Source organism: Gorilla gorilla, chromosome 2, assembly GCF_029281585.2.
Source record: "Gorilla gorilla gorilla isolate KB3781 chromosome 2, NHGRI_mGorGor1-v2.1_pri, whole genome shotgun sequence".
Classification (NCBI taxonomy): Eukaryota; Metazoa; Chordata; class Mammalia; order Primates; family Hominidae; genus Gorilla; species Gorilla gorilla.
The window spans coordinates 196,349,223-196,362,198 of record NC_086017.1 but is presented as its reverse complement, the minus strand read 5'-3'; the positions used below and the strand labels follow the sequence as shown (position 1 = coordinate 196,362,198).

Sequence of the window (12,976 nt, the reverse complement as noted above, 5' to 3'; positions counted from 1 at the left end):
ACAATGGCCTCCCAAAGTGCTGGGATTACAGGTGTGAGCCACTGCACCCAACCATCATCCTTCATTTACATAGGGCATACACCAGGTAACCAATGCAACCCTCTAGAGGGTATTGAAATCCCAGAAAATTCTGTAACTGGTCCCTTGAGCCACTTGCTCAGGCCTGCTCCCACCCTGTGGAGTGTGCTTTCATTTTCAATAAATCTCTGCTTTTGCTACTTCATTCTTTCCTTGCTTTGTTTTTGCATTTTCAATTCTTTGGTCAAAACGCCAAGAACCTGGACGCCGTCCACCCATAACAGTTTCGCTAGTTGCATGTGATTGTAAGACAAATAAAAATGTGGGCTGGGTGCGGTGGCTCACGCCTGTAATCCCAGCACTTTGGGAGGCCGAGGCGGGTGGATCACAGGGTCAGGAGATCAAGACCATCCTGGCTAACACGGTGAAACGACATCTCTGCCAAAAATACAAAGAATTAGCCAGGCGGGGTGGCGGGCGCTTGTAGTCCCAGCTACTTGGGAGGCTGAGGCAGGAGAATGGCGTGAACCCGGGAGGCGGGCTTGCAGTGAGCTGAGATAGCGCCACTGCATTCCGGCCTGGTCGACAGAGCGAGACTCTGTCTCAAAAAATAAAAATTAAAAAAAAAAAAGATGTTGAGGCAGGAGTATAGGGCCTGAAGGCAGGGAACCTAAAGACTTTCTAGAACTAAATCAAATGGAAACACTTCAGCTATGACAGGAAATATTCTCATTTACATAGGGTGTACACTGAGTAAATGACTTCGTAACTTCACTTCGTCCTCTTCATTTACATAGGGCGTACACCCAGTAACCAATGGGAAACCTCTAGAGGGTAGTGAAACGCCAGAAAATTCTGTAACAAGGTCCCTTGAGCCTCTTTCTTGGGCCCACTCCCACCGTGTGGAGTGTCTTTTCGTTTTCAATAAATATTCGCTTCTGTTGCTTTGTTTTTCCCTTGCTTTGTGTGTTTCGTCCAATTCTTTGTTCAAAACGCCAAGAACCTGGACAACTTGCAGTCCAGACCCTCCTCTAGTAACAATGTTATATAAGTATTTGGTTGATGTTAGAGTAATCACTGGATGGGTTCTTCCTGCCTGCTGCACAAACAAAATCAATTCAGGAAGACCACAGCATTGCAGTAAGGAAAGAGTTTAATTGATGTGAGGCTGGCCACGCCACATGGGACATGGAGTTATTACTCAAATCAATCTCATCGAAGGCTAGTAGGTTAGGGGTTTTTCAAAGGTGGTTTGGTGGGCAGGGGCCAGGGTATGGAAAATGCTATCTGGTTGGGTTGGAGATGAAATCATAGGGGGTTGAAGCTATCCTCTTGTACTGAGTTGCTTGTGGGTGGGGCCACAGGAGCTGTTGACTGGTCCAGGTGGAGCCATCAGTGTCAGGCATGCATAAAACGTGAAAAAATATCTCAAAAGGCCAAACTTAGGTTCTACAATAGTAATGCTACCTGCAGGAGTAAATGGGGAAGTTGTCTATCTGGTGGCTTCCGGAATAATGGCTGGCAATGGTCTATGTTTACACTTTAGCAGAGAGAATTCACACTCCTCTGTCCTCCTAGCCTGGTGGTCTCTCAGTTAGCTTTACAAAGGCAGTTGAGTTTTGGGGAAGGGCTATTATCATTTAAACTATAAACCAAATGTCTCCCAAAGTTAACTTGGCCTAAGCTCAGGAATAATTAAGGGCAGCTAAAGGCAAGATGGGGTTGGTTAAATCAGATCTCTTTGACTGCCATAATTTTCTCACTGTTAGAATTTTTGCAAAGGCTGTTTCATTAGTACCCTACTCATTTAGGTGAAATGAACAATGTGTATTTTATGTGTTCCAGATGTGTATCAATATCACATAACTGTCAGGGAGGGCCCCAGGTATCTGTCCCTGTTCAGAAAGATCATGAAGATGAATACCGCGATGAGGACAGCTTGCCCGTCTCAGCGAACTCAGAACTTGTCCTCAGTAGCCAGCCCCTATGGGCCAAGGGGTTACAAACTTCGACTTGCCGGCAATTACACCTGTTTTCCATCATTCTCCTTGCTGTACCTTGTGGTGGGAGCAGCATGGGAGTTAATAAAGGGAAAGCGACAAGCGTCTGTAGAGCGCCGGGTGGGGTCTCGGGAGAGGAGGGCTGGGTGGGAAGAGGCGCGGCGGGAGGCGGCGCCCCGGCTCGCATTGGCCCAGCCGGCGTCCCTCCTCTGGAGGAGGCCGGGCGCGCCCGGAAAAGTGGCTTTGCCTGGCGGCGAGAGGCAGAGATGCCCTCGGTGACAGAGGAAACATGGCCGAGTATACGCGGCTGCACAACGCCTTGGCGCTTATCCGCCTCCGAAACCCGCCGGTCAACGCGATCAGGTAACGGGCTCGGTCGCCTCCAGCCCGGGGACCGTGCGGGCCTTAGCCGCCCGCTGGCTCCGGAGGCTTTGACTCTCCCCCGCCGGTTTAAACTGAGAAGGACACTCAAGAGTTGAGCAACTGGTACATGCCAGGAGCTTTTTTTTCTCTTTCTTTCTTTCTTTTTTTTTTTTTTTTAACCTAGGTTAGCTTGGTTAATCTTCGCAGAGAACTCTCGTCCCCGTTTTACTGATAAGGAAACTGAGGCTGAGGCTGAGACAGATCAACACTTAGGGAGTTGGCCTCGACCTGTTCCTTCATGCGGAGCCCTCCTGCTTACTTGCAACTTTGGCTTTGCAGGCCGACTTTTTTTTTTTTCTTTTTATTATACTTTAAGTTTTAGGGTACATGTGCACAACGTGCAGGTTAGTTACATATGTATACATGTGCCATGTTGGTGTGCTGCACCCATTAACTCATCATTTAACATTAGGTATATCTCCTAATGCGATCCCTCCCCCCTCCCCCCACCCCACAACAGGTCCCAGTGTGCAGGCCGACTTTCTAATCCAAAGGTCTTAACTTAGTTTGACGTTGGACTTTGATCCAGCCTCACTCCTCTTCTTTGAGTCCAGGCTGTCCTTACAATGTTTGGCTAAAGGCTTTAGGAATAGGGCAATCACTGGCGTTAGTGGGACTTTTTTTTTTTTTTTTTTAATGTTAAAAGTCCCACTAATGCCAGCTCAGTGATTAAAGCAGAATTTTGCCCTGGCCCAGAAACGCAAAATTATTTCTCCTGGTTTGTTTAAACCTCAGGACTTTGGTGCTTCCAAGGAAGACTCACATCAGACTAAGCCTATGTAATAGCATTTTCTGAAAAATTGCACTTTATCTTCTTTTTCTCACTGGGGAGTATTTGCCTTGTGTGGTGCACTTAAAACATTAAAAAGTGAGATCAATGTTGCCTTTTTGAAAAGTAATGAAGTTATTTGGTTTGGTCCTTCTACATCTCTTAAAAAAAGTAGTTATACATCAGCCTTGAAAAAGAATTACCTATCCACAGGGAATAAGATTAGTGGAAATTATAATTTATCAAGAATATATAAAGCATAGAGAGAAAGGTCTTTGGTCAAAATTCTTATAACATGCTGCTGAAGCAAAGAGACTGAAATGAGAAGACCTGCTAATTTTAATAGAATTTAAAAATCCTACTGTCATCGGATTTGATTTATCATTAGTATTAATATTAATTCAATATGAATTATTGCATTTAATAATGTCAAAAAATGCAGGACTAAAATCACATAAGGATGACATGTCTACTAACTTGCCATTCCCAGAATAAAAAGCAAAATATCTGTTATATTGGTTTTGACAAAGAAAAATGTAAGTAATATGATTACATGTCCATTTTGGACGGGTCTATATACTGATTAGAATTGCTAGATACTAGGACCTTAGGGGGAAAAGTTCCATACTCTAATACCCATGACTAGGAATATTTTCTGACAACTGTTTTTTTTTTTTTTTTTTAAGCTCGTTTGTTTGTTTTGAGACGGAGTCTTGCTCTGTCGCCAGGCGGGAGTGCAGTGGCGTGATCTCAGCTCACTGCAACCTCTGCCTCCCGGGTTCAAGTGATTCCCTTGCCTCAGCCTCCCGAGTAGCTGGGACTACAGGTGCGTGCCACCACGCCCAGCTAATTTTTTTTATTTTAGTAGGGACGGGGTTTCACCATGTTGGCCAGGATGGTCTCAATCTCCTGACCTCGTGATCCACCTGCCTCAGCCTCCCAAAGTGCTGGGATTACAGGCATGAGCCACGTGCCCAGCCTCTGACAATTGTTTTTATTATTTCTGGAATTTAACCTGCTCTCCTTGCCCACCCATGCAACCGCCTGTGCCACCCCCATCCTCTTTGCAGGAGAAATGTTAGGGCCTACCTCATAAAGTTGTGAAGTTTAAATCAGCTGGAAATTATAAAGTGGCATTTAATAGATGTTAGTTATCATTCCTATTAGTCAGAAGACCTGTTCAAGCCCCAAAAACAGGCCCTGCTACTCAGGACCCACTTCAGTTTCATCAAGAAGATATTCTCCACTTGGGAATAGGTACTTCTCTGCTCTTTTTTGTCTGTCTTCTGAACTTTTTTAGGTAGAAATGGACATCCTAGGAGTTCCTCAAGTTTAACAGATTCCTCAATTTTTTTCTTACACTTTTTCTTTCCTCCCTTTCTTCCTTTTCCCCTTCCTATTTCTAATTTTATATAGGAAGTTGTCTCTTCCTAGCTGATTGAGAGATTCTTACTTGAGTGTAACACACACACACACACATATAAATTTTTTCCCCAAAACAAATAGTTTAAATCCTTCGTTGCTAGTTTAGCCAGCCATGTTTGCTTCCATTCAGATAAACACCAGCCCTCTTTATAAGCATAGGACATGCCTGATTAATAGGCCTGTCTCCCAGAACAATGACTTTCACACTATTGCTTTACTGTAATCCACAGAGTAAGAAAGCTCGCGTTTTTACATAGCAATTCAAGACACACTTACATACAAACACGTAATCGAAAGCAGTTTCCTAAAACAAAACCTATCCTTACTTGGTACATTGTTTGATATAGTCTATTTTCTCGTCTCTTCTTTTTCTTTGAAAAAATCCTGGTCACAAGCCACGAACTTGATTTGATGACTTTTGTTTAAAAAAAAAAAAACTGTCTAAAGAAAAAAGGAAAGACCTTCTATAGTCAAAGAAGCTGAAGAGTTTTGGTCAGTAGTAATGAAATGCTGTCTCTACTCCAGACTCTATTTCTTAATGCCTGACAGTATTAACAGGAGAAAATAATTTCATAACTTCTGTGGCCTTTACATTGCTATGACTCTCTCTGTCAGGTTGAATCTAGTAAAGTGTATATCTGTTATAGCTATTTTCATTTTTTTCCTGTTTTTGATATTTGTAAAATTATGAACATAAAAAAGGAAGATAGGTTGAAATGGGAAAAGCTGGTTTCTTCTCAGTGGCACTGATTGAGCTAATTTTGGCTAGTTTTGTAAGCATTGTTTATTCAGAAGGAAATGTGTGCCTTTTGGACTTATTGATGTTATATAATGGTTCTGAATTTGCTTTTCATGATCAGATTTGGCTTCTGATTAACCAGCTGAAGGCAAGAGGTTTTGTCTGATTTCATCTAGGTTAAGAGGTGAAAAGTAATTAGGTGAAAGGGAATCATTATAAACAAGGGCAAGTATCCTTTTTATTTCTTGGGATTTTAACTAATAGTTGTTGGTCTTAACAATATGGCCTTTACAGAAGTTTGTTGTTGTCTGTTTTGTTTTAAAATTTATTTTTAACCCTGTATACTAAAGAACAGAGATTTTACCCAGAATACTTGGAATTCCAAGGCAAAACTGATTGGAATCTGGTTCTGTGGTTTTTCCTTTAAGTAGTTCCTCACCACTTGCCCTAGATTCTCTTATTGCTTGGTACTTATTAATCCCCTCCTTCTTCACAAATTTTCTCTCTTGGTCTTTGTGACTTTGAGCTCACTTGCTGAATCACTCTGCTGAGCTTGTCCCACTTCTTAAATGAAGATATATCCAGAGGATCTGCCCTCAGCTCTCTTTTCCTTTGGTAGACTCATTCAGTCTTGGTTTTAGCTATCTCTTCTGCGGATGACTTCCTCATTTATTAAAACTTGGCAAAATCTGCTACATGCCCTATCTTTCCACTATCTTGCCTTATAACTTATCTTAGTTAAGATTACGCTTGGCTGTCACTGACAGAATAGTCAAGATAATAGTGAATTAGACAATAAAAAGCTAATTTCTCTCACAGCAGTGCCCTGGAATGATACAGCTGCTCCACAATCAACAGGAGCCTCAATTATTTTCTCTGTCTATCTCTTGCTCTACCATCCTCAATACATAGCTTCTACCTCCTGATCCAAGGTGGCTGCTCCTGATCTAACCATCACTGGTGCCAGGAGTAGGGAGGAAAGAAAAAGGGAAAAGCGTACCCAAATCTTTAAGAACTCTTCCCCAAAGTTGCATATACCAAATATGCTTCCATCCCATTGGCTAGAACTTAGTTCCTTGTGCAGACCTTACTATAAAGCAGGCTGGAAAATATAGTCTTTATTTTGGGCAGCCATATTTTTGTGTTAGCCCATTTTCACACTGCTATCAAGACATATCCGAGACTGGGTAATTTATAAAGGAAGGAGGCTTAATTGACCACAGTTCCACATGGCTGGGGAAGCCTGGGGAAACTTACAATCATGGTGGAAGGCAAAGGAGAACCAAGTATCTTCTTCACAAGGTGGCAGGAGAGAGGCGTGAGTGCAGGGGAAACTGCAACTTATAAACCACTAGATCTCCTGAGAATTCCCTCACAGAACAGCAGCAGGGGGAAACCACTGGCATGATCCAATCACCTCCCGCCAGGTCCCTCCCTGACATGTGGGGATCACAGTTTGAAATGAAGTTTTGGTGGGGATAAAGAGCCAAACCAGGCTGGGCGCGGTGGCTCACACCTGTAATCCCAGGACTTTGGGAGGCCGAGGTGGGTGGATCACGAGCTCAGGAGATCGAGAACATCCTGGTTAACATGGTGAAACCCCGTGTCTACTAAAAATACAAAAAATTAGCCGGGCGTGGTGGCGGGCGCCTGTAGTCCCAGCTACTCAGGAGGCTGAGGCAGGAGAATGGCGTGAACCCGGGAGGCGGAGCTTGCAGTGAGCCCAGATCGCGCCACTGCACTCCAGCCTGGGCGACAGAGCAAGACTCCGTCTCAAAAAAAAAAAAAAAAAAAAGAGCCAAACCATATCACATATATTCAAGTAAAAACCAAGTGTTTTAATACTATGAAGACGATGGAGAGGAATGGATATTTGAGGTAACTCACAGCCCCTGCCACAGCTCCTAGACTGTTTCTCATTTAATTTTCTTATATTTTAACAATATGAAAAACTGAAAGTAATTTCACCCTTCTCTGAACTTCAACATCACTTTTTCTTCGTACCTTTATTACAGCACTCATCTTAGTGCGCCTTACATGATAAATTATGTACAAGTATTGGATAACTCCTTGTACAGTATATAGAAGACATGTAATAATATTTTTAAATTGGTTGGTGTCAATTTTAAGCGGTCAAAGTGAAAGCACAGTGCAGGAAAATTACATTTTTAAAAAGTGGATTAATTTAATCTGGTCAGTGCTTAATTAATCATAGGCACATATATTATTTGTAGAACAAATTTAATAGTCATAGTAGACACATATATTATTTGTTGGAAGCTTTATTGAGAAGTATCTACAGTTTTTATCCATTATGTGTGTGTTTAATTTTTTATTTTTAGGAAAGGAAAACACTCTGAATGGTAGGAATTTAATTCTGACTGATTTACTTCATGTATTTTGTTTTCTTTTAGTATGACTTTACTCCGTGACATAAAAGAAGGACTACAGAAAGCTGTAATAGACCATACAATAAAAGCCATTGTGATTTGTGGAGCAGAGGGCAAATTTTCTGCAGGTAACTTAAGTCTAACCCTCTCCCACCATCTCTGGAATCCAGCCACAGACTGAGACCAATACTGCATTAGCTGTGCTTGTGGGTAATAACCTAGTGTGGGTAATGGATATGGCAGACTTGAGTGAGAATGAGAAACACTGTGGAGAAAGGGACAGGAATTACAAGAGAGACCCAGAGAAGGGCTTCGTCTCTTTTATTGTGGATTGGGCTTTTAGAGTATATTTAGTTCCAGACTTGATGGCTGTTATACACCTGCTGATATATACCTGCATTGCATGTATCTCCACCATATGTGGGCTTGGGCAAATCTCTTTAACTTCCTGAACCTCAATTTCTCTATCTATAAAGTAGGAACAATAATATCTATTTTAGGGGGTTTTTGTGACATTAAGTGAGATAACATATCTGAAAGCCTCTACTACAGTACCTACACAAAGAAGATTGTCAATAAATGTTATTGTTTAATTCACACAGAGTCTTATAATAGAATTCATTTTTCTTCTGATAGTCACCCATCTCAGTGACCATGGCACTGCTCTATTGGGTTATTGTGTGAAGATGCAAAATTATTGACAAAATATGGCAAAAGTATGCTGAAATGGTGATTTATTCAATGGTATATATGGCGTCTTTTCCTTAATATTCATACATTATACCCTTTGACAAAAGTCACATGGATATGGGGGTCTATTCAACCTTACTGTAGTCAGAGAAATTTAATATGTGTTAATGGTAGTCTGAAAAGACACAGATGTTAGAATCATGGCAATAAATAAATATAAAAATGTGAATCATTATAATATTACCATTTATCTTGCCTGTTATATGCCAGTACCATGTAGGTTATTTATTAAATAATAATAATAAAAATAATAGTATTTTTAAACACGTTATATTTTAATTCTCAGTTAGTCCTACAATCCTCATTTACAGGTAAGAAGAGATTTTGAGCCTGGGAGAGATTAATATAATGTCCCAAACCTTAACCAGTTATTAAATGGCTTACTCACTGTTTGGAAATTTAAGGTTTGTCACCCAAGATGATGACGATGACGCATGGGAAGAGTGCTCAGAATGATAAAGAACTTGATATTTCTTTGTAAGAAAGAAGGTAGATGAGAGAATGTAATTAGAGTTTGGAGGCAGAAAAAATTATTCTTCTAAAAAAGTATTAGGGATTATGAAACTTGACTTAATACATTTACATAGAACAATGCACCCCAAAATGGGAGAATATACATTCTTCTGAAATACATCTGGAACATTTACAAAAATTGACCAGATACTGAATTATAAAATCTTATCTAAATAAATTTCATTAAGAATATATTATCTGACAACAATGCAATTAAGCTAGAAATCAACAACAAAAATATAACTAGTAATTCTCATATGTTTGGAAGTTAATTTCCAATATCCTCTGAGTAAAAACAGAAATAATGGAATTTAGAAAAAATTTGGAACTGAATGGCAATGAAAACATAATATAAAACTTGAGGGATGCAGCTAAAGTAAAACTTATCAGAAAATTTATAGCTTTAAAAATATATATTAGAAAAGAAAAATGGCTGAAATATAATGAGTTAAGTATTTATATAAAGGAACTGACAAACTAACTGTAAAATACACCCTAATCAAGTAGAAGAAAGGAAATAATAAAGAGGAGAAATTAATGAAATAGAAAACATTTGAATCAAGAGGAACAACAATGTTAGTTTTTTGAGACTAATACAATTGACAAACTCTGGAGAGATTGAAGGAGAAGAGAAGGCACCAAGCAATGCATATAAAGAATGATGAAAGGGATATCATTGCAGATACTGTAGCCTTTAAGAAAGATAATGGCCCTTTGGCTGATGCAAGAGCCTAGTGCGGTGGTGGGAGAGGTATCAGCAGGAGCAGCGCTGCCACGGGGCCTGGGGGCTGACCTGTCTGACTTCCCATCCATGCGGAGCCCACTGGAATCGCATCCATATCTGGAGATGAGATGATTTTTGATCCTACTGTGAGCAAGAAGAAAAGAAGAAGAAGCCTTTTATGTTAGATGAGGAAGGGGATACTCAAACAGGAAACGCAGCCTTCAGAAACAAAAGTCTGGAGCCAGAGCCAACTGAGGACAAAGATTTGGAAGCTGACAATGAGGACAGTAGGAAAAACGATGCTTCTGATGATCTAGATGACTTGAACTTCTTTAATCAAAAGAAAAAGAAAAAAAAAGATATTTGATATTGATGAAGCTGAAGAAGGTGTAAAGGATCTTAAGATTGAAAGTGATGTTCAAGAACCAGCTGAACCAGAGGATGACCTTGACATTATGCTTGGCAATAAAAAGAAGAAAAAGAAGAATGTCAAGTTCCCAGATGAGGATGAACTACTAGAGAAAGATGAAGCTCTAGAAGATGAAGATAGCAAAAAAGATGATGGTATCTCATTCAGTAATCAGACAGGCCCTGCTTGGGCAGGCTCAGAAGGAGACTACACATAAGAGGAGCTGCTGAATTGTGTGTTCAACATCATGAGGGAAAAGAATCCAGATATGGTTGCTGGGGAGAAAAAGAAATTCGTTATGCAACCTCCACAGGTCGTCCGAGTAGGAACCAAGAAAACTTCTTTTGTCAACTTTACAGATATCTGTAAACTATTATATTGTCAGCACACTTGCATTTTTGTTGGTTGAATTGGGTACAAGTGGTTCTATAGATGGTAATAACCAACTTGGAAGATTCCAACAAAAACAGATAGAAAATGTCTTAAGATTTATCAAGGAGTATGTCACTTGTCACACATGCTGATCACTGGACACAATCCTGCAGAAGGACATGCAACTCTTATTTCCTACAGTGTGAAACTTGTCATTCTAGATGTTCTGTTGCCAGTATCAAAACTGGCTTCCAGACTGTCATGGGCAAGCGAGCACAGCTCTGTGCCAAAGCTAACTAATTTGCTAATCACTGATTTTTCAAAGCGTGTTGTGGATATGTGGCTAAACCAGTTTGCCATCAGAGTGGATATACCATTGTATTAAAAGCAAGATAAAAAAGCTGCCAAGTTCTTTGGCTAGTGGCTGGTTGGTCTGAAATCCTTGCAAGATGCTGATGCTCAAGCTGTTGACATATGTATAGACTACTTTAACAACTGTCAGAGAAACATGATATGGGGTAAAGAGGTGCTTTTTTAAAATCGTTCATAGACTTCTGTAAAATACAAGATAAATTAAAGTTATTGTAACAGTGAAAAAAGAAAGATAATGAAAATATTATGAACATGTAAAAAAAAAGCTTCTCAAAATTAACTCAAGAAGAAATAGAAAACCCAAATAGTTCTGTAATCATTAAAGAAATTCAATCAGTAATCAAAAATCTCACCAAGTAAATACTTGACCCTGAAGACTCCATTGTCAAGGTCTACTGTAAAGTCAAGGAAAATATTCCAATTTTACATAAACATTTTAGAGAATCAAAAAAGTGGGGCCACTTTCTCTATTAGTTTCTTAGAGCACCATAACAAATTGCCACAAACCAAGTAGCTTAAAACAACAGAAATCTATTCTCTCATTGCTCTGGAGGATAGAAGTTTGTAATCAAGATATCAGCAGGGTCATTCTTCCTCTGTTTTCTTTAGGGAAGAATCCTTCCTTGCCTCTTCTAGCTTCTTATGGTTTCTAGCAATCCTTGGCCTATGGATGCATCACTCCAGTCTCACTTTAATCACATGGCTTGCTTTCCTCCATGTCTAAATTTTCCTGATCTTCTATAGGCCCACCCTAACTCAGCATGACCTCATCTTAATTTGATAACATCTGCAAAGACCTTCTTTCCAAATGTCACACTCACAGCTTCTGGGTAAACACTATTCAACTCAGTACACTTCCCAACTCATTTTTTGAGGCAGCATACCCTTGATACTAACACCTGACAAGGACAGTATGGAAAAGAAAAATTACAGGCTAATTTCATTTATAAATGTAGATATAAAAATCGTAGTGTAAATTGAGACAACAAAGCAACTAGGTAACAATATTATGATGGAAACAAACCCTCATATATCAATATTAACCTTGAACATAAATGGCCTAAATCCTCCACTTAAACATATAGACAGGCAAATTGGATTAAAAAACAAAACCTGATCGTTTTCTGCCCACAAGTGACACCCTTTGGTAAAAACACCCACAAACTCAATGGAGTGGAAAAAGATACATCGTGCAAACACAAAACAAAAATGAGCAGTAGTAGCTATATTTACATCAGATAAAGCAGATTTTAAATCAACAACAGTAAAAAGACAAAGAATGTATTATATAATGATAAAGGGTTCAATACAAGGAGAAGATATAGCTGTCTTAAATATATATGCATCCCAAAATGGACAACCCAGATTTATAAAACAAATACTACTCAACCTAATAAAAGAGATAGACAGCTATACAATAATAGGGGAGGACTTCAAAACCCCGCTGACAGCACTAGACAGATGATTAAGGCAGAAAATCAACAAAGAAACTGTGGACTTAAACTAGACTTTAGACCAAATGGACCTAATAGACACACTTATAGAACATTCTGTGCAATAACTGCAAAATACACATTTTTCTATTTGTGCATGGGACATTCTGTGCATGGAACATTCTCCAAAATAAATCATATGCTTGGCCATAAATCAAATCTCAACAAATTCAAAAAAATCTAAATCATATCAAGTATTGTTTCATATTATAGTGGAATAAAAGTAGAAATCAGTAGCAAGAGGAACTCTCAAAACTCTACAAATACATGGGAACTAAACAACTTGCTCCTGAATGTTCATTAGGTAAATGAGGAAATCAAGGCAGAAATTTTTTTAAAATATAGAAAGATCTTAAAGTCACAACCTAATGTTGCACCTCAAGGAACTAGAAAAACAAGAAAAAAACCAAACCCAGAGCTAGCAGAAGAAAAGAAATAACAAATATCTGAGCAGAACTAAATGAGATTAAGAGAAAAAAATAATAATGAGGATTAAGGATCATCATGGTGGACGGGACACAGACTAGATTGCAGCTCTGACTTGGATGGACAGAGCAGCATGCAGAGGCTCACATCGTG

At 39.5% G+C, this 12,976-nt stretch overlaps 1 protein-coding gene and 1 pseudogene across 4 annotated transcripts in view; both read left to right on the top strand.

Annotated features, from left to right (window-relative positions):
- Positions 1-12,976, top strand: part of EHHADH (enoyl-CoA hydratase and 3-hydroxyacyl CoA dehydrogenase) — a 97,240-nt gene that overhangs the window by 26,765 nt on the left and 57,499 nt on the right. For 2 of the 4 annotated variants that reach the window (XM_063704441.1, XM_063704442.1), the window contains one exon: positions 7,789-7,892. In XM_063704441.1, coding sequence (XP_063560511.1) covers positions 7,790-7,892 — 103 coding nt within the window. In that variant the 5' untranslated portion in view covers position 7,789. Of the gene's footprint in view, positions 1-2,216; positions 2,382-7,788; positions 7,893-12,976 lie in introns of those variants that run through there. The other 2 variants (XM_019024714.4, XM_063704443.1) reach the window with 2 other exon arrangements.
- Positions 9,832-10,918, top strand: LOC129532477 (eukaryotic translation initiation factor 2 subunit 2-like; annotated as a pseudogene).